Source organism: Bombus vosnesenskii, unplaced genomic scaffold, assembly GCF_011952255.1.
Source record: "Bombus vosnesenskii isolate JDL3184/JDL3185 unplaced genomic scaffold, Bvos_JDL3184-5_v1.1 scf7180000013295, whole genome shotgun sequence".
Classification (NCBI taxonomy): Eukaryota; Metazoa; Arthropoda; class Insecta; order Hymenoptera; family Apidae; genus Bombus; species Bombus vosnesenskii.
Window position 1 is genome coordinate 50,609 of NW_022882946.1, and position 22,458 is coordinate 73,066.

The following is a 22,458-nucleotide window of genomic DNA, read 5'->3' on the forward strand; positions in this document are numbered from 1 at the left end:
TCGTTGTGCATTAGCTATGTATTTAGATCGACTGTAACCTTTTTATCTGATACTTTAACGCTATTTAAACACGGTTCAATCGATAGAAGGAAGAACGGGATAACGGAAAAACATGCACGTAAACGATGATGATGCGAGGGGAGAGAATAGGTAGACAGAGCGTCAACGATTGATATGTATGTAAGATGTAAATTCGTTGCACAATTATTTGATGTGGGATCAAAAGTAAAAAAAGCCTATTGACTGACAATCAAAGATACACTTAATCTTTATAATGATACGTAGCTAAACTATCCAAAAATAATGAAATAACGTGCTAAATATGTGTATGTTGTGAATATGTATGCATATGTATGTATAAACAGGATATATGACTCTAACTTGTATGTATGTATAATAGATGCAATTACTGTTCTCGTGCATCTGTTAGTAAATATACAAATGTAAATAAAAGGACATTAATGAGCTAGCTGTTAAGCTTCTGTTTAAAATTTCTTTTAGACTCTTTACGCGTAATAATTTAAACTTCTCAAATAGAATAGGCTATGCAGATGAATGCAGGTGTACAGGCGTTCTAAAGGATATGCTCATAACTTGTGTTCGATCTACGAAAGAAAAGAGAGACGCGCACAATTTACATGTATTTACATGTATTTACATATATGTATATATATATATATATATATATATATATATATATATATATATTTACATATTACAAAGATATTACAGATATTACAAATCACAGATATTGTAAAGATAAAAAAAATAGTGTATAACACGTATTTGAGGTACCAGGGACGGTTACCATGGAAAGTTAGATACTTTATAGGTTAGCAGATTATCATTGAAGAACAACTGTCGCTTGACTTTAAATACGCATATAATAATACGGATTTAAGAAGGAGTATAGGTCGATTATAATTTTATTTCACAGATATTATTTTCTGCTTATCGATTTATCGTTTAGAATGGTGTATACTATAGCGATTTGTGTAATTTAAGTCTTAACAAATCAACCGGTCGATAGTATTTTCTGCTGCTGAGGATGACAAACATTCGTATAATTTAAGTCGTTTCTATACGGCAGCTGTTCTATACAGTAGCTGTTTGGCTTGTGTTCATATTGAATTGTACGAGGAAAAGACATCGGTTTAAAAGATGTATAAATATCTATCGCTGTGCCAAGAAAGAGAGAAATTTCGTGCTCGGCTTGTTGATATGATAAAGCAGAAAAGAAAGAAAGAAAAGGAAAAAGCGTTTCGCAGAATTAATACGTGTATGCAAGAAATAGAAGAAGAGGAAGAGATGGACGAAGACATAATTCTGGAAAATAATGACAACGTTTTGCGATACTACTATTATTTGACACAAGGTATCGATGATGTTTACGTAGGATCGATGGACGTTGATCTTCTAATAAATATTCTAAAGCGTGTTCCAACCAAATGGAAAGACAAATTTAAAGAATTGTTAAATCGTTTAGTGAAAGAAGTAAAAGAGGAATATATATTAAGCGTGAAGAAGTCAGTCATAGAATTTGTTATCGGAAACTCGGTATATTCTTCGTTAAAGCAGGTACGTTCTGCATGTAGTATTTTTAATTTACAACGTTCCTCCTAGTCTGATAGGCATAACAAAGATTTAACATCGAACGAGGGCGGTTCTGTTGCTGATTGTGGATCGGTAGGATCCTTTCTGATGAATCGAATCTGTATTATTGCGGATTCTCGAATCTTGTTGGCTTATAGGTGTCTTCGTTGCCTTTTCCGTTTCTATTGCCTATCCGTATACGTTATATGTATGATAATTAATAATGTCGGGTCGCATATTCTCTGTTAATATATATATATATATATAAATGGAAACGAACGAATGTACATTTACTAATGTTGACGAATACCTATTAACGACAGACGATGGAAGAGGAGAAATGATACGATAGATACGATAGATAGAACGATACTTGATAACTACTGTGATTTCCAGTTTACTGCACTCGAAAAGAATGAACAATTTGAAGGAATACGACTTCCGAAAGAACACGAGGTTAATTATCGATGGAACAGAGCGAGACTCGAAAGAAGAGTTATATTATATCGTCCAGTTGTACGACGGATTTTCGATTATTGGTACCGTGAATTCAGGTTCGTTTCTCGTCTAATATAAACCAATACTATTTACAATTACCTGTGCTTGCACAATTTTCTTCGCAATTTTCACAACGATATAAATACATACATACACACATATATATACGCACATACATACACACATACATACATATGGTAGTAGCGGTTATATATGTTTTCGTAGGTATATACAGGATTATCCACTTAGCTCGGAACCGTCGCACGCGAGAACATTCACATGGCTACGTGGTGTGATATGTACGCTTAGTACTACGATCAAATGTTGCCAACCGTCTATGACCAGTCGAACACCGATGTTCAATCTGTCGTTTAGACTGTTTAGAGATACGTTTGCTTTTTTATCGTTATAACATAAACAACCATCGTCATTCGTCCACTAATTCGAACATCTCCAGGCACTGTAGTACGAGAGTTAAATTAATTTCTATCTTTTTTAAAACTGATCTATCTAAATACGAATTTTCAAGTGTTTTGGTGCAACTCGATGTGTCAGTTGTTTTTCTTATTCCTTATTCTTACATTCGATGCATTCATATCAGGGCGATCCAAAATCAAGTAATAGCGCTATTAATTTGTAGAAAATTATCGTAACAAGTTTTAAATTACCACGTAGAAGGAAATGTTTCATACGTTAAGAATGAAAATTATCGGATGAAATAAAAAATGGTGTCTGTAAAAATGTGAACAATTTCATTGTAATTCGCTCATAACACTTCCAGTTAAATGCGATTTTATATAAAAAAGAAAAATGAAATTAAATTGTAATTACATTTCAGGTAAGCATAATTCAGGATATCAGTTATTAAAAACAAAAAATCGAGCTATATGTGTGAACAGAATCAGTTACGTTTATTTGAAAACACAAGGCTCATTTTCTCGGCGATCGTCCTCTGCTTATTGTAACGTCAAATTGAAAATCCTACGACGCAACTAAACCGATCTGTGCTCTCGCCTAATTATACTTCTAGCAACAGCTGATAGGTGGCTCGCAACATTTGATTGCATAGTAAGCGTATATGTTATACCGTTGCGTTCTCAATGTTCTTGCGAGCGCGGATTTCGAGTTAAATGGATAACCCTGTACATTGGATGCATACGTACATCGCATATTTTAAACTTACCAAATTTTTAAACATTTTTATATTTTTTATATTTATAATTATGATGTTTGGTGTAACAGTGGCTGCAAACTCATAAATGGAAGGGAATTGGCAGCACGCGACGCATCGTATGATCTTGGTAATTTCGAGAGAACCATTTCAAAAATGTGTTCCAGGGTGAAAGAGGAACTTGCAAAGCATTGGTTACCAAAAATTCAAGGAATTTTAATTACGGTATTGTACGATATATTATATAATAGTATACTGTATAACAGCGTACCTTATTACGTAAAATGAAACAAAATACGCGATATTTGTATGCACGTGACCATCATGCACCAAAATTCAATAATATAAGATAGTATGTAATACATAATGTAATGTAAGTATGCATAGAGCATAGAGAGGTATAAGTTACATCGTGTAATATGTATAATATTGCAAACCATTTTCGTATGCATATCTTATACAATCGTATAAGATACTCTTTAATAGAAAATTAGGCAGTTGTTTTTTCAAAGAATAGATTTACAGAGAATAGATATTCTCCTTAGCCCTTAGTCAAAATAAAGATGTCTATCAGAGATCTGAGTACTCAATCAGTCAAGTTTTAAGGAAATATGAGAAAGACTTGTTTCTTTTTAATTATACATATTATCAATCGTAATAGATGGCACGATGCAAATATAAAACATAGATATTTCACAGTTAGAGAAATATATGGGAATAATAACCGTATCGTTGTATGTGTTTAGGCATTCGAACGAAACGAGTTACCGCTCATAAGTGACACATCAGGCTGTCGACGACTTTTCAGTTGTATCGGTTTCATTATGGAAGATCAGTTACGAGGAGCTTATCTACGCTCTATAGAAGAATACGTCGATTATCTTCACAGCAGAACCGTGAGTGAAAGAAACAAAGAGAATATAAAGATACGATTTAATCGGTCAATTACAAGTTTCCTAATGTTAAATAATCTTAAAATAATCTTAAAATGCGGTATTTGTTATTGCCCGTAGAACAAGTGTTGCGGTTTCGATATTAAGATGACAGTACGAAATTCAAACGTATTGTTTGAGCCAACGTTTAAAGTCTTTACAGATACGTTTTCAACGGTACTGAATTTGTTGGGAGAAACGATTGGTACGCTACCGCGCGTTGAAACGATGCTGGATATTAGTTCCATCGCTATCCATCGTAAATTACTCGAGGTATTTCTTCAATAATTGTATGTAGATGTTGTCACTGATCTTTTCATATTGTAACTTTTGCATATCGTTTCGTTACAAAAATATGTGATTAATTTATTATCATAGCCGTATATGTCGCAAGAATGTTTGGAGAAATATACAGAGGAAATTAGCCAACTAATCGATAGAGAGAAAATTGGCCCGATCACGCAGCTGAGTGAATTCGAAAATTATGCGAATTTCATAAACGATTCGGAAGCCGACAAAGTTCAAGAATTCTTAAAGTGCGATACAGCTGAGAACTTTGAAAATTACTATACTCTAATCGCATATTACGATCGTTTGTCTCGTTCAATAAAAATCGAATACGATCGAACTTACTTTGCTGGATTCTTCATAGTCCACCGTGGAGAGATTATCAAATATATCGCTTCCGTAGCTCGTAAGCTTAAAGAGGAATTGGTCGGTAAAATGATCATCGAGTATCAACAAAAATCTCGAGCGTAAGCGATTATTCTTTCCTACTTTCATCACGATATAGATACGTACATACGTATGTCCTTGCAGTGTATAATGTACATACATGATATATACATAGATATGTATACATGTATGTACATCCTATATTCATATATTCGTTTAGTTTATGTCCAATGCCAAAATAAAAATGAATAATTTAATCATTCTAACCTTCGATACTAGCGTAGGGAATGAATATCAACGAATCGTAGACCGTGCGCTAAGCGTTCCAGCAAACACTAGGGAATTGATAGAACTTCGAAAATTTATAAATACCACGGAAACAGAAACTGCTAGCCAGCTTGAAAGTCGATTGAGAGAAATTATTAAATATATCGTTGTTCTATCAGATTATTCGATCTTAACCCCTGTTGAATTGAAAATTAATAATTTTGCTTTTCAATGGTAAGCGGAAAAATAGAAAGCGAAATCGGTAAACGAAACTTATTTATTGGGCACGTTACAAGGTACTACAAGCTTCCGGATATTTTTGAGCAACACCGAGAGATAGCTGCTAGTAAAATCGGAGAGTTCCAAAACATCCTTAAGAAAAAAATCGAACAATTCGAACGTGAACTTGAAATATATGCAAAGTACTGCGATGAATTACAGTATTGGGGGAATATCGAGGAAATATATCGGTATAAAAAGAAGGCTGATCGTTTAGAAAACAAACTGATCACGGCGATGGATACGATTGACGGATTTAACGAGGAAGAGGAACTATTTGGTTGGGAACAGTCCCAGTATCCTTTACGGAAAGCAGTAAGTTACACAATTACATGTACAGAAAATACACAGGTATAATTGGAAATAATAGCTGAATAATAGCTGAACATATGTATATAACTATTTATACATATACAGGTATACATATACAGTGTATAATAAAATTTGTTACTATTTTAATTTAGACAGCGGATAAACTGGGGCCATATAAAAGACTGTACGACGCGACCTGCGAATTTTTAACAAACTACGATACGTGGATGAATTCGATGATAGGTTCTCAGGAACCGGAGGAGATCGAAACCGCGACAGCAATCGCTTATCGAACAATCTACAGGTTAGAACGATCTATACAGGAACCAATAACGAAAAAGCTCGCTGAAAATATACGAATAAAGATAGAAGAGTTCAAAGAACACATGCCTGTGATTGTTACTCTTGGAAACCCTTCCCTAAAGAATCGCCACTGGGAACAAGTATCGGAAATTGTTGGCTTTCCCATAAAGGTTGACGAGTCGATGACACTTGCCAAGGTAATATATGTAGTTTCTTTTCTCTCCTAACCGATCAATTTCATGTATTCCTTCTCACACATCACATGTATCTAGTAGATGACGTATTCATGCGCGCGCGTCTATATGTATGTATGTGTGTAGGCATGTACTATACGTAGAATGAAATTACATATTTCGTAGATTCTTGATTACGGGTTAGCTGACTACGTTACGAAATTCGAAGGAATATCGGAAGCAGCGACGAAGGAAGGAAGCTTGGAAAGAGCACTCGTCCGAATGCACCTTGATTGGGCAGAGATCACATTCATCGTTAATCCTTACCGCGATACAGGCACCTACGTAATTGCGAGCATTGATGATATACAATTACTTTTGGATGACCATTTGATCAAAGCTCAAACTATGAAAAATTCTCTTTATATCAAACCATTTGAAAAAGAGACTTTGTTAGTAATTTTCAACTTTTCTACGTTTACTGTATCGGTTCCATAATCGTGTCGATTATTTATTTTTCGTTTCTTTCACAAACAGAGAATGGGAATCGAAACTACTTCTGTTACAAAGCATCATGGATTATTGGCTACAAGTTCAAGCAACGTGGATGTACCTTGAACCGATATTCTCGTCGCCTGATATTCAACAGCAAATGCCAGAGGAGGGTCGACGTTTTAGCGCTGTAGACAAGGTATACCGATAAATTCTTCTCCTAAAATTTTCATTTTACGCAATCTTCCCAGTTTGCGTTCCTGTTTGGAAAGCGGCTAATAACTTTATCTGCGCGCAAGAAGGAAGAAATGTACTAAAACGTTGATAATTAACTATTAATAACTGTACATAGATTTGGAGAGAAATTATGTCATGTGTAGCAGCGGATCCTCGAGTTATGTCGGTCATTGAAATCGATAAAATGCTCGAACGATTGAGGAAATGTATAAATCTCTTGGATCTAGTACAGAAAGGACTTACTGCCTATTTGGAAAAGAAAAGATTATACTTTCCGCGATTCTTTTTTTTGTCGAATGACGAGCTCTTGGAAATATTATCGGAAACAAAGGATCCCACCAGGTACGAATTTAAATATATAATATATATATAAAGTGTGTATATATTATATGTACATATGTAAATGAATACTTTTCTTTTAATGTCCCTTAATCGACATTAATCGACGCTAATCGACGCTAATCGACGCTAATCGACGCTAACTGACGCTAATCACAATACTTACAATGTATTATGTTATACTAGAGTGCAACCGCATCTAAAAAAGTGCTTCGAAGGAATTGCTCAAGTAAGCTTCACGGTCGATTTGGAAATAATAGCTATAAAGTCCTCTGAGGGAGAAGAAATCATTCTTGAAGGTATTATCGATACAACGGCGGCCCGAGGTCAAGTTGAAAAGTGGTTACTTGAACTAGAATCTTCTATGAAGAGGAGTGTTAAAGCACAGGTGAATAGAAATCACTGCAAACGGCAATGTGCACATTTCCATAGAAATTCCATTAAGAAAGTAGGAGAAAATGGAGAAATATAAAAATATGAAATACCTACTTGTTGGTAGTGTCATCGAATTGTAGGATAAACAAGATTTTAACAGTTGAGCACATGTTTAATAGGTCGTGCAAGCAAAGGACGCGTTTTTAAAGCAGATCAGATCAAAATGGGCGTTAGAATGGCCCGGTCAGACTATCCTTTGTGTCAGTAAACTTTATTGGACAGCCGATGTGACGGCGGTGTTGTCCAAGTCATTGAAGGACTTGAAGAACTACGTCGACAGTTGTACAGACGAATTGAATGAGATAGTGAAATTAGTACGTGGCATATTGTCAACGCAAAATCGTGTAACATTGGGTATGAAAAGACGTAATAGGGCATAGAATACGTAGAATTAATACATAGTTTCATTACCCTTATGCGAATACATAGATGTAGGTGTAATTGATTTCAGAGGCCTTGGTTACGATGGACGTGCATAGCCGAGATATTGTAGCGGAATTGTATAAAGAAAGAGTCAGCATCGCTACTGATTTCAAGTGGTTGGCACAATTGAGATACTATTGGATGGTAGGCACGTGATAAGAGAGAGAAAAGTAATATCGTTGTGTCAATTCGATGCGATGTATTTATTTCTATATGTATACGTGTAGGACGAAGACTTGTGGTCAACGATGATAAACACGTCGTTGAAGTACGCATACGAGTACCTGGGCAACACATCTAGATTGGTCATAACGCCGTTGACCGATAGATGTTACCGAACATTATTTAGCGCGCTAAGTTTACACCTCGGTGGCGCGCCCGAAGGTCCGGCCGGAACTGGCAAGACCGAAACTACCAAGGATCTAGCTAAGGCTGTAGCTAAACAATGCGTCGTATTTAATTGTTCGGAAGGTCTGGATTACATCGCATTGGGTAAATTTTTTAAGGTAAATTCTTAACTACTAATTTCATTTGTCACTTAGTTTCACTTGTGCCTAAGAGTACACCGTACTCATCGACATGTCTAACACCGTAACATATATGTATATGAAAACTTAATCCAGGGATTAGCAAGCACCGGGGCGTGGTCTTGTTTCGATGAATTTAATCGGATCGACCTCGAAGTATTGTCGGTAGTAGCCCAACAAATTCTAACGATTCAACGAGCTATTAACGCAGGATTAACCAAACTAGATTTCGAAGGCACCGAAATCAAGTTAGACCCTACTTGTGCTGTTTTTATTACGATGAACCCTGGTTATGCTGGAAGAACCGAACTTCCGGATAATTTAAAGGCGCTCTTTCGACCGGTAGCAATGATGGTTGGTATGGAATAACTTTTACGAAACTTATTAATCAATAGAAAGTAAGGGAAAGGTTTTATCAAACCATATAAATCGAAAATCGGGGAAGGTTCTGAATAATTTGCCAATTTGCCACCTTGTTTAGGTACCAGATTACGCTTTGATAGCCGAAAATACATTGTATTCGTATGGATTTTATGACGCACGTCCACTCTCGGTAAAGATTGTAACGGCCTACAGGCTATGCTCGGAACAATTGTCGAGTCAAAATCATTACGATTATGGGATGAGGGCAGTGAAATCTGTTCTGGTGGCGGCTGGTAATTTAAAGATAAAATATCCAGAAGTGGATGAGGATATATTAATATTGCGCAGTATCAAAGACGTCAACTTACCCAAATTTCTCAGCGAAGATTTGCCATTATTCAACGTATGTATTTATTATATTCCTCTCTTATTTGTTTAGTCTGAAGCTGCTAACTCGTTCAATTTAGGGTATTACATCGGATCTCTTTCCCGGTGTGAAACTCCCAGAGCCAGACTATACTGATTTGAATACATGTGTTTATGACGTTTGCTCAGCGTCGAATTTACAATGTAGCGCCTGGTTCTTGGAGAAAATACAACAGATATACGAGATGATGATCGTTCGACATGGATTTATGATTGTTGGCTTGCCATTTGCTGGAAAGACAGCAGCGTATAATATTCTAGCTAACGCATTAAAACTTTGCGAAGAGCGAGTAAGCCATTTTATTGGTCGTAGGTTTGAACTCGTAAGATAGTATGTATGTTCGTTTGTCTTTTTTAAAGAGATAAGATATTTCAGAATCTAATAAGCGAACGTAAAGTTGAAAAGTTTGCGATGAATCCCAAAGCTGTTCCGTTGGGTCAATTATATGGACAATTCGATCCGATATCCCATGAATGGTCCGACGGAGTTTTGGCTATCAGTTATCGTGCTTTTGCAACATCGACCAACGAAAATCGCAAATGGTTAATCTTTGACGGACCGATAGACGCAGTATGGATCGAAAGCATGAATACCGTGCTCGATGACAACAAAAAGCTTTGCTTAATGAGTGGAGAAATTATTCAATTAGCACCGTATACCAATTTGATATTTGAAACGATGGATTTAGAGCATGCTTCGCCTGCGACAGTTTCCCGTTGTGGTATGTATGTATGTATAGCTTTCTTATCCTATTTTTCCATTATTCTTCTTGTCGATAAATCGATAATTTAGAAATCTCTTTAAAATACACGAAATACGGTTATAAATATTTCTCATATTTTCTCGAATATAGGAATGATTTACATGGAACCAGATGCACTTGGTTGGGATCCTGTACTTAAATCTTGGTTAGCTGATACTCCGCCTGTGATGAATTCGTGGTTAAGAAACTTTCTATATGAGTCTTTATTTCGAAGATTTTGCGATCCTATACTTTACTGGTCACATCACGAACATGTTCAGGTTTTTATTTTTTGTTTTTCGTTTACTCCAGTCTACTTATATTCTGTTTGAACGTGCTGCAACCTTCTGATGTTATAGAAAATTTGCCCGATGCCGGATACAAATCTCGTGCGTTCACTGACCTATCTGATGGACTGTTTTCTTGCTGAATATCGCGACGAGAAGGCTGTTAAGGATATCGACGAGTTAGATCTTCGAGCCCAAGTCGAGGTTAGATTGGCGTATATGTATTCCGAATTGAAAATATTTACTTTAACAGTAATAATAATCGGTTCAAGTAATGGTGTTCCTCGGGCAAATAACGTTTTATCTAATTTGTTGCGAGATATGAGATAAGATGAGGTCCTAATTAAATTAGTTAGAGTATTATACTTGGAAATTTGCTCTTGTTACAATCGAAGATTTTCAGGGTTCATTTTTCTTTTCGTGTATCTGGGGGCTGGGAGGCACGTTGACTGTAAAATCGAGAGAAAGGTTCAGCGTTCTCTTTCGTGGCTTTCTCGAAAGAGATTTTCCTGTGGATTTGATAGAAATGTTCAAATTACCGAAACCGATAAAACCACCTTTGAAACCATATATATTTATTATGCCAAGAGATGGTCTTGTCTTTGACTATAAATTTATCAAAGAGGTAAGTTGACCAGAAATTTATCAAAGATAATTCCGTTGTGACGTGATGTGTGACGTGAAACCAAATTATACATATAATTGCCTAATTCTATCGATGGTGTTTACTGTTTACGGCCAGGGCAAAGGAAAATGGAGACTATGGTCCGATGAATTGCTTGACAGCCCACCGATTCCTCGTGACATTCCTGTAAATCAAATAATAGTACCTACCGTTGAAACGATACGGTACACAGCCCTATTTCGTTTGCTAGTAAGCAACGAAAAACCAGTGCTATTCGTAGGCCCCACTGGAACTGGAAAATCGGTCTATATAATTGATTTTCTATTAAAAAAAAATAATCCCACGGTAAACAAACCACTGATCATCAATTTTTCGGCGCAAACTACGGCGAATCAAACTCAAGACACGATTATGGGAAAATTGGATAGACGACGGAAAGGCGTTTACGGAGCGCCTATAAGTAAACGGTGGATCGTTTTTGTCGATGATCTTTCGATGCCGATGAAAGAAATTTACGGGGCACAACCTCCGATCGAATTGTTACGTCAATGGCTGGATCACGGAGAATGGTAAGAAAAGAAACGATTTTCCTTTCGTTTCTGTTTATTTTTTCTTTCTAATGATGTACGCGTATAGTGACAAACTGTTTAAAATTGGTTGCAGGTACGATAGAAGAGAGAAGAGTATGATAAAACTGATCGACGTTCATCTAATGTGCGCTATGGCTCCACCATATCGCGGCGGGAAAGATGTTACACCCCGATTTAAAAGACATTTTGTCGTCTTAACGATATCAGAATTTGAAGACGAAGTAATGACTATGATATTTAGTAAAATCGTGCTCTGGCATCTTGATACGAGGTTTGTACAAAGCTTTAGTTGATCCACGTGTATGTGTGTGTATGTGAGCGCGCACATATGGTAGTAGTAATTAGTAATAGGCGATATTATACATAACATAATAATTTGTAGTAGATGCGTTTCTTCTCTTTCGTCCGTTTTCTCCGTGTTTTGTCCATTTTATTCCTGTCCCCGTTCTTACATGCCTTTCTCGTGCTCCTTTCCTAATTTTTCTTCTGTTTTTTTTTTTTTTTTTTTTTTGAAAATAAAAAATTTATTAATTAAATTTCTTTCAGAGGATTCAGTAAAGAATTCGATCCATGTATCGACGAAATCGTTCTGGGCACGTTGGATGTATACAAGGAAAGTCTCTCTAATCTGTTACCAACACCGGCCAAATGTCATTATGTCTTCAATCTTCGCGACTTTTCCAAAGTGATACAGGTCTTTATATCTTTAAATCGTCAAACTTATTTAAACACATGGTTGGTTAGTATCGGTTGTGCTTCGATAAATTTATGTCAGTTAAAATAATTAATTAAATTAATTATGTCAGTTAATTAATCAGAGCGTTTAGAACGAAAGTTACAACAACGATATATACACGTATTAAAGTATAGAGTAGGTTTGATACTGAGTGTCAGTGCATCCGTGTAAGTAGTCCACACGTACATCTTCTCGAACAACGTACGAGATTATTCTCCATACGCATACATATATACATGCACATGCATGCAAGTACAGATCTCCATGGACGAGCGCATGTACAATGTACACAGTAATAATATGCAAATACATAGGGAGTGCTGCTGTCCGTCCCGGAAACTATGCCGAGTTTAACCAGCATGAGGAGACTTTGGGTTCACGAGGTACTTCGAGTTTTTGGGGATCGTTTAATAGATCAAGAAGATATCTCTTGGCTGGTGAAACAAATACGCGTCACTTTGAACGGTCGAATGAATGTGTTAATGGAAGAACTGTTTAAAGATCTTCTACCCCCGCAAAAGGAAGCAACTTTGGATGATAAAGTAAGTTTGCAAACTTACTTTCTCAACGTTGATAACAACATGCTGTTCATTTCTATCTTTCCTATCGAATTAAAGTCACGAGCAATAATCACCGAGCAAGAACTTCGAAATTTAGTGTATTGCGATTTTGGCGACACCAAGGTAGATATCAGACTTTATCAAGAGGTCGCAGATCTCGACCAGTTACGAGAAATAGTAGAAACTTATTTAGCTGAATACAACACAATGTCTAGAAAGCCGATGAATTTAGTGTTATTCCGGTAAATATACGATACGATATTGAATAATTTGTTAACGCTAGAACTACCGATAGTTGGCTAGAACTACCATGATCCCTAAACGAGGGTTGACACATTTATAAAATTGTAGAACCAGTCATTTTCACTGGTATTGGTATAAGTAGCCCTGATACAAAATTATTTTGAGTTTGAATACATAAGAAAGAGAATAAAATTCATTATATTATAGTTTAGTTACTTTTAGTTATCGTTGCGAAAGTGATTACATTATTGGGGAATATAACATGAAGTAGGAATTTTAAAATAAAATTGTAAATCCATTCAATTTGACTGGTGTGGTGGTTCTAGTGTTAATAAAGATAAATGCGGATACGTACGCGAATATAACAGATTCGAATATAAACGTACACGAAATACGTTAGGTACGCCATCGAACATTTGTCACGAATTTCCCGTATTATCAAGCAACCGCGTAATCACGCGCTTCTTGTCGGAGTCGGCGGTACGGGAAGACAGTCGTTAACTAGATTAGCCTCGCATATATGTGACTACGACGTTTTTCAAGTTGAAGTTACTCAACAATATGGAGTTAACTCGTGGCATGAGGATATAAAAGGGATTCTGAGGCGCGTGACTGCCACCGATCTTCACTCCACCTTTCTCTTCTCCGATGCACAAATTAAGCAGGAAAGCTTCCTCGAAGATATCAGCAATATTCTTAATTCTGGAGAGGTAAAATCATATTCTTTGTTTCTTGCATCAAATGGGATTGAGATTGACGACGATGATGGTCAAAATATTTAGATACCGAATATATTCACCGCCGAGGAACTAGCTGAGATATGTGAACATATGAAGCAAATAGACAGGCAGCGGGACCGATCGGTGCAAACGGATGGAAGCGCGGTAGCATTGTTCAATCTTTTCGTTCAGATAACTCGCGATCAACTACACATCGTAATGGTGATGTCACCGATAGGAAATGATTTTCGCAACCGGATCAGAAAATTTCCGGCATTAGTCAACTGCTGTACCATCGATTGGCTTCAGGTATTCGCATAAACTCGATACCTATTATATCTTCCTGTGAGACAATAACGATGACGATAGTAACAAGAAATGGCTACCTACTAACGTGTATTATAGTTAGATCAGTGTTACAGTACATTACTATAATACATACTTGGAGCTTGAAACACGCAGCGTATGTTTCGTTTTATTTGTGACGACGTTTGATTTAAGCCATGGCCAGAGGATGCTCTATTAGCGGTTGCGACTAGATTTCTGCGGGCCATTGAATTGACGGATAACGAAAGAACCGCTGGTATCGACATGTGTCAATTCTTTCACGTCTCCACGCAAAATTTGAGCGCAGAGTTTTTCATTCGACTAAACAGACACGTTTATGTCACCCCAACGTCGTACCTCGAAATGATAAACACGTTTAAGGATCTGTTGGGAAGGAAACGAGAGTAAGTCTCATTGCTCGTACGTACATACGTACATAATAATGTTATGAATGCGTAACACATATGCATCGATTCAGATCGATTATTGTGGTGCTTGTCGGTGCTTGTCGGTGCTTGTCGGTGCTTGTCGGTGCTTGTTGGTGCTCGTTGGTGCTTGTATACAGATTTTATTACAATATTACACCGGCTGATATTAAATCGACTTTTTTTTAACAAAATAGGGAAATAATTAATGCGAAAACTCGATACGAGCGTGGTTTGGATCAATTAGATGAAACGCAAAAACAAGTTGTAACGATGCAAGAAACTCTTAAATTGCTGCAACCGCAACTAATAACCGCCACCCAAGATGTTGAAAGAATGTTGCTCGAGGTTGATAAGGAAAGACAAGAAGTGGCAGAATTTGAGAAAGTTGTGAAAATTGACGAAAGCGTAGCCGAGGTTACTGACATATTCACTAAAATAACTAACGAACATTTTATTTACACGATACGACTTGCGACTTATCTACCAACTTTCGATCCCTCTGATCCCTAACGCTATAGTCGTAATTTATTTGATTTATAGGTTTATGCGAACGAAGCAGCTGCGATTAAAGCGGAATGTGACGCTGATTTAGCAGAAGCGATGCCAATTCTAAAACGTGCTCAAAGCGCTTTGGACACTTTGACGGCTACCGACATTGCTGTAATAAGAACGATGAAGAAACCACCGCAAGGAGTGAGATTGATCGTCGAGAGCGTCTGTGTCCTCAAGGTTTGCGCTGTTCAGTTTCTAAACGTCTAAGTAAACTATCTAGATGACAAAGTTTATCTAACTCGTAATTTGCCCTTCACCGTACTTACTACTAGAAGGAAATACTAAAAATGCATATGCATTATACTATGCATACTATGCATATGTATACACGTCATCTATGAAATCACACATTTTCTTTTATCGGAAATACCTTTGTTTCAAGTACTAATATTTATTCCAACATACACTGTCCATTATCTTTCTTAGTATTTCTAATTGTAAGTCTTGTTGAAATATATAAAAACAGCGCAATTATCTTTAGGCTTTACAGTATTTACACTTGGGTAGTCCAAGTGACGTAACAAACGCGTAAGAGCGAAATTGAGACTTTCTTCTCTTTTGTATCTGTCGTCACTTGGATCGCCTCCTACGTACATTCTCTTCCACAGCAAATAAAACCAGAGAGAGTTCAGCAACCTGACGGTACATTCATCGAGGATTATTGGAGGGCTGCCCTTAGGATGCTGAGCGACGTAAAATTTCTCGATTCGTTGCTCAATTTTGACAAGGATAACATCCCTGATACCGTGATTGAAAAAATTCGAAGAGAATACCTGACTAATCCGGACTTTAATCCTGAAAAGATAAAGAAAGTATCGACAGCATGCGAGGGATTGTGCCGATGGGTATTCGCAATGTCGGAATATGATAAAGTATCGAAAGTAGTCGCTCCGAAGAAAAGAGCTTTGGCAGAAGCTCAGAAGGTTTATGACAAAGCCATGGATACTCTAAAAGCAAAGCGAGAACAACTTCGACAAGTACAGGTACACCGACTATTTTCACGTGACTACATCGACTACGGTGAATAGCGACTACGTATTACGTACTATCGTACTTTTTTCATCCGATAAGTCGGCCAGTAACCTTTGGAGTAACGCGATGCGCCACTACGCGCGCGAAACCAAATGAAAACGAATGATTTTGCATTTAGGAAAGATTGAAAATATTGGAAGAACTTTTGGAACAAAGAAAAGCTGCTTTTCAAGCAATGTCCGACAAAGTGACAGACTGTGAGATCAAGCTGAAACGAGCCGAGGACCTAATTGGAGGTTTGGGCGGAGAATATTCGCGTTGGTCCGATACCGCGAAATCTTTAGGAGAAAGGTCAAAGTTTTTGTACCTGTTGTGCGTGCAATATTATAGGATACGGGATGTATAGTGGTCGAATGTAATCGAAAGTTGGAAACGCTGTACAGGTATCAGCGATTAATGGGTGATATCGTGATCGCTTCTGGCGTGGTCGCGTACCTAGGTCCATTCACGATGCCGTTTCGCCTTCGACAAACCGTTCTGTGGGTGAAACGATGTACCGATTTGCAGGTAATTTGTAGTTCCGATTTCCAGTTGCGCGACATCCTTGGAAATCCAGCTTTAATCAGATCTTGGAATATTTTCGGACTGCCAAACGATGCATTTTCAGTGGATAACGGTATTATCATCAAGTAAGCAAACGAATAAATTCATAAAATAAGATTCTTCCCTTTGTGTCTTTCGTCATTTCTTCTACGATGTTTGCTACTGCAATACTAATTCGGGCTTACATCGATCGAACGTGTAGAAATTCAAGAAGATGGCCGCTTATAATAGATCCTCAAGGTCAGGCTAATAGATGGATAAAAAACATGGAAAAACAAAATAACGTGAATATTATTCGGCTAACTCAGCCTGACTACGGCCGAGTGTTGGAAAACGCATTGCAATTTGGATTACCAGTACTTCTTGAACATGTTGACGAAGAATTGGACGCTATACTCGAACCGATTTTACTTAAAGAAACATTCAAACAGGCTGGTGCGATCTGTATAAAATTCGGCGACGCAATTATCGAATACAGTTTCAATTTTAGGTATTTGGATATATATATATATATATACACACACGCGCGCGCGCGCGCGCGCGCACACAGAGTCATATATAGTCATGTATAATCATTTCGCTTTGTTATTAGACTGTACATTACGACGAGATTAAGAAATCCGCATTATTTACCAGAGGTAGCAGTGAAGGTAACGCTGTTGAATTTCATGATAACACCAACCGGATTAGAAGATCAGTTATTGGGCATTGTTGTAGCGAAGGAAAGACCAGACTTGGAATCGGAAAAGAACGCTTTGATCATGCAAGGAGCTGCGAATAAAAAGTAACTAATTCGACTGTAAAATATTACAAATGTTAGGCCCTTTTTTTCTCTATATTCTTAAAAAAATAAAAAAAAAAAAAATCAGGCTATTGCAAGAAACAGAGGACAAAATCTTGGAAATATTGTCGATTGCCGAAGGCAACGTATTAGAGGACGAAGAAGCGGTAGATATTTTAACATCGTCTAAAAATTTGAGCAACGAAATTCAAGTAAAACAAACGGTAGCTGAACAAACGGAAAAGTTAATCGACGATGCTAGATTGCAGTACACGCCTATCGCCGTATATTCCACCGTATTGTTCTTCACCAGTGGTATCAGTCTTGACTTGTTATACATTGCGTAACGTACGAATAAATACGGTAGAAAATATCTCTCATTTATCCTTCGATCTTATAATCTTATAACAGAAAATGTATCGTTTCCCTTCGATCGAAGAATGCGAAGGTTGCGATCTAGACGATAATCGAAATAAAAAGAGAATGACAGATTGGAAATAATGAAATTTTGTTTCAGCTGCCTTGGTAAATATCGATCCTATGTATCAATATTCATTGTCGTGGTTCGTAAATTTATTCGAACTGGCTATCGATCATACGGAACCAGCAGAAATGGTTGAACAACGGCTAAAAGATCTTATGAAATATTTCACATATTCTCTGTACACGAACATTTGTAGATCTCTATTCGAGAAGGACAAGTTATTGTTTTCTCTGTTACTGACGATCAATTTGCTCGAGCAACGAGGGAAACTTTGTCCATCGCATTGGATGTTTTTATTAACGGGTGGAATTGGTATCGATAATCCATATGTAAATCCAACAACATGGCTACCGACTAAACAATGGAACGAACTATGTAATCTTGACGAGGTTCAAGAGTTCTCGGTTAGTCTGGAAAGCGAATTCACGATATTCCGTTTCCACTTAAAATGAACATACGCACGAGTACGTGTACGTGTACGTATCTACTTACGTACTGGCTTTTCATCCTTCTTCCGATTGCGTTAGGGTATTCGAGAAGCATTTACTGGCAATACCAGACAATGGAAACAATTATTCGACTCGAAGGAACCGCAGATCGAAACAATCCCTGTACCGTTCCAACATCTGAACCTGTTTAAAAGAATGTTGATACTGAGATGCATTCGTCCTGATAAAATCCTGCCAGCAGTGCAAAATTTCGTCCAAGGTATCGTCGATCCGGTATTTTCTTTATCTAGCCTAAACTCACTAACCTATTAATTAACTTTCAGCGGAACTTGGTTCGCAGTTTATCGAACCGCCACCGCTCGATTTGGCTTCGACTTATGCCGACTCAAACTGCTGCACTCCATTGATATTCGTATTGACGCCCGGTACCGATCCAACGCAATTATTACTCTCGTTTGCGGATGAACAAGGTTATAGCGTCAATCGTCTTTTCTCTATTTCCCTCGGCCAAGGCAAGTGGTTTGATTTTTATAATATCATTTTTATATATAATAAATATAATATAATAAAGATATGTTTAATAATATAATAAATAAAGTAAAAGTATAATAAAACAATATTTTCGGGACAATTTCACAGCGTTGACAAAGGATGAGAGTAAATGGAATTAATAAATTTGAATGGTTAATAGGACAGGGACCAATTGCCGAGGAAATGATTCAAACCGCTGTGATTGTTGGTAACTGGGTTGTTCTGCAAAACTGTCATTTAGCGATTAGTTGGATGAGTACGTTGGAAAAAATTTGCGAAGGTTTGATGCCCGATACGATTCACTCAGAGTTTCGACTGTGGTTGACGAGCTACCCGTCCGAACATTTTCCGTCCTCGGTTCTAGAGAATAGTATAAAAATGACGAATGAACCGCCGAAAGGCTTAAGAGCTAACATCGTTAGATCGTACACGAGCGATCCGATTATTGATCCGGATTTTTTCGAATCCTGCTCTCAAACGGAAAACTTCAAAAAGCTTCTGTATTCGTTGTGTTTCTTCCACGCTGTAATCCAGGAGAGACGACAATTTGGCCCAATCGGTTGGAACATTACATACGAGTTCAACGAGACTGATCTTCGAATCAGTGTTTTACAATTACACCTTTTCCTCGATCAATTCGAAGATGTGAGATTCGATGCTCTCAAGTATTTGACCGGAGAATGCAACTATGGCGGAAGAGTTACGGATGACTGGGATCGCAGAACTTTGAATACAATATTATCGAAATTTTATTGCCAGTAAATTCATACTTGACTATTTCTATATATCTGTCTACTGTGCATACATACTTTCCTATACATACTTATGTATATACGAAATACTTTCATGTTCATATGTATGTATGTATGTATGTATGTATGTATGTATGTATGTATGTATGTTCCGATCCAATTCTCCTATCGTGATTTCAACTACTTTCCAGGGAGTTACTTATCGAAAAACCTTATTATTTCGATGATACTTTGATGGTTTATTATTGCCCAAGTGTGCGAGAGCATGAAGCGTTCGTGGAATACACAAAAAGCTTACCCTTAATCACTGAACCGAGTGTTTTCGGTATGAACGAAAACGCGGATATCATCAAAGATCAGCATGAAACGAACCTCTTGTTTTCGTCGCTCCTACTAACACAGGTAATCGTCTACTTTATCCTCTCCTACAGTTCCTCCTCTCTATATCTCCGACTTACTACCTGTCTTATTTTTATACCTACCTACATACCGCATTCATTACATATTTCATGTATTTGTTTTTACGCGGCAACCTTGTTTAGGACCGTGTGGTATGTACCTATAGATTATATATTTTTCTTTACATCTAACGTTATCTCTATTCTTTTTGTTTATCCAACAAGTACAAATAAATTTCTTGAAAGAATCAAACTAATGAATTTCTTATAATAATTTTTCCAATTCTTCCAATTATATCATCGCTGAATTAGGATCTCTGGCAATTGCAACAGGTCAGTCAATTTGCAGCATATCTTTTTCAATTTCTTATCGACTGTTTAACGATTAAAGTTTAATGTCGCGTTAATTATAAGTATAAGAAAAAGTCATAGAGTTATCGAGTTAAAGCTCATTTTTGCTTTATTTTCGCCCACTGGCAGGAAAGCGTCAAGTCTGGAACTGGACAATTCACCAACGATGAAATAGTGCTTAAAATGTCGAATGATATTTTACAAAAATTACCAGATGACTATGATCTCGTATCGGCGCTTGGAAAGTACCCAATGTCTTACGAACAAAGTATGAATACTGTGTTGGTCCAAGAAATGGGGAGATTTAACAAACTTCTCAATTATGTTAGAACCAGTCTGGAGAATATTATACGTGCTATTAAAGGTATTTTTATTTTTAGCAAATGTCCTATATTACATTTCTAGTTAACTCGTCCTATCTGTTATTTACAATTACAGGTATTGTTATCATGTCATTTGAATTGGAAGATATCTATGACGCAATTTTGACAAACAAGATACCTGCTTTATGGCAACAATACTCTTATCCATCGCTAAAGCCACTTGGTAGTTATGTACATGATTTACTAAGCCGCTTAAATTTTCTTAAAGTAAGACATTACTTCTTATAAAACGCTATTATCATTCGTATCTTTAAATAATAACATTTCTGTCTTTTCTGTCTGATTTATGATATGAAACTAACTGGTTGACAATAATGCATGCATATCTATGTATAAACGTACATTTTTTAATATTTTTCCTTATAACATTTCACTTACAAGCTCACGAATATAATATACAAAAGCTATTCTAGATACATTAACTGTACGTAGTAGGAAAAGGGTTATTAATATACATACATACTTTAACGTTAAGACAAGTCTCCGGACTAACTTTAATTATATTTACTATAGGAATGGTATGAAAAGGGAGCACCGGTCATATATTGGATCTCAGGATTTTATTTTACCCAAGCATTTTTGACAGGAACCAGACAAAACTATGCGAGGAAATATCGGATTCCTATAGACCTTTTAATCTTTGATTTCTTCGTGTTAGAATCCGATACAATGCCTGTACTTCCTCCTGAGGATGGAGTTTATATATACGGATTGTTTTTAGATGGTGCCAGATTTAATAGAAAACAAATGGCCTTAGATGAAAGCTTTCCAAAAGTACTTTATGAACCTATGCTTCCTGTAAGTATAACATTATGTTTATCTATCCATTTTACATTATCTTTTTCATTCGCTTCCGCCTCTTTTTCCCTACTTTAGTATTATTATCATTTTAGATGTGGTTATTACCTGTGAGAAAAGGGGATATAAAGGAAAAAGTAACATACATTTGCCCTGTATATAAAACTAGCGAAAGACGAGGAGTTTTATCAACCACTGGACATTCGACAAATTTTGTTATCGCTATGACATTACCTACGTTAAAATCGCCAGAACATTGGATCATGAGAGGAGTCGCACTACTTTGTCAGCTCTCTGAATAAAAATTATTTTCATATTTCATCCTTTCGAATTCATCTTGAAAATACGTCAAGGAATTGAGTTTCTAATTAAAAGTATATATTATGGTATATGGTAAACTGTATGGCATAAGTATGCAAACAATAAAATATGTATAGAATTAGTCGATCAAGTTAAAGCTATATATATAAGTAAACCCTGTGCTGTACTCCAGTGGGACCGGTGCTGTATTCCAGTATTGGCGGCATACTTCTCGTTTAAAGTACGATAAACAAATAAAAACAATCGTGCATCAATTCTTTAGAATCGTTGTAAAAAGGAGAGTTTCCTTCACAAAATCATGTTAAATCAAGTAATCATTGTTCTGAAAAAGATATTTTTAATTCCGTAGTGTTGTTTGAATTTGTGAAATTTGAAAAGGA

The 22,458-nt window shown here is 36.7% G+C and overlaps 1 protein-coding gene across 7 annotated transcripts; it reads left to right on the forward strand.

Annotated features, from left to right (window-relative positions):
* Positions 1-1,123: 1,123 nt before the first annotated feature.
* LOC117233098 (dynein heavy chain 7, axonemal-like) lies at positions 1,124-22,080 on the forward strand. 7 transcript variants are annotated; one of them, XM_033493038.1, is made up of 51 exons: positions 1,124-1,578; positions 1,990-2,147; positions 3,334-3,487; positions 4,009-4,158; positions 4,276-4,467; positions 4,573-4,949; positions 5,149-5,370; positions 5,433-5,730; positions 5,880-6,227; positions 6,390-6,655; positions 6,741-6,894; positions 7,048-7,274; positions 7,458-7,659; positions 7,826-8,060; positions 8,158-8,273; positions 8,357-8,635; positions 8,753-9,010; positions 9,138-9,422; positions 9,487-9,735; positions 9,822-10,167; positions 10,300-10,469; positions 10,548-10,679; positions 10,879-11,100; positions 11,218-11,669; positions 11,764-11,961; positions 12,237-12,384; positions 12,741-12,968; positions 13,044-13,228; positions 13,630-13,939; positions 14,012-14,257; positions 14,450-14,679; positions 14,898-15,117; positions 15,244-15,432; positions 15,864-16,238; positions 16,406-16,578; positions 16,671-16,916; positions 17,033-17,320; positions 17,467-17,480; positions 17,548-17,614; positions 17,700-17,926; positions 18,129-18,499; positions 18,623-18,803; positions 18,868-19,056; positions 19,236-19,833; positions 20,019-20,229; positions 20,370-20,378; positions 20,538-20,558; positions 20,706-20,940; positions 21,015-21,166; positions 21,473-21,757; positions 21,853-22,080. In XM_033493038.1, the coding sequence occupies exons 1-51, from the start codon at positions 1,162-1,164 to the stop codon at positions 22,057-22,059; spliced, it is 11,712 nt and encodes a 3,903-aa protein (XP_033348929.1). In that variant the 5' UTR covers positions 1,124-1,161; the 3' UTR covers positions 22,060-22,080. The 7 variants fall into 7 exon arrangements, with proteins under 7 accessions (XP_033348929.1, XP_033348925.1, XP_033348926.1 ...); XM_033493034.1 differs by having other exon boundaries at positions 17,423-17,614; XM_033493035.1 differs by lacking the exon at positions 20,370-20,378 and having other exon boundaries at positions 17,423-17,614.
* The last annotated feature ends 378 nt before the right edge of the window (positions 22,081-22,458 follow it).

What these genes read in the sequence shown, in the direction of transcription:
- LOC117233098 (XM_033493034.1), top strand. Translation starts at nt 1,162, where the DNA reads ATGTATAAATATCTATCGCTGTGCCAAGAAAGAGAGAAATTTCGTGCT. An exon ending in AGTATCCTTTACGGAAAGCA is followed by an intron (nt 5,731 to 5,879) that starts GTAAGTTACACA and finishes ATTTTAATTTAG; the next exon opens with ACAGCGGATAAACTGGGGCC. An exon ending in CTCTATTTCCCTCGGCCAAG is followed by an intron (nt 19,057 to 19,235) that starts GCAAGTGGTTTG and finishes AATGGTTAATAG; the next exon opens with GACAGGGACCAATTGCCGAG.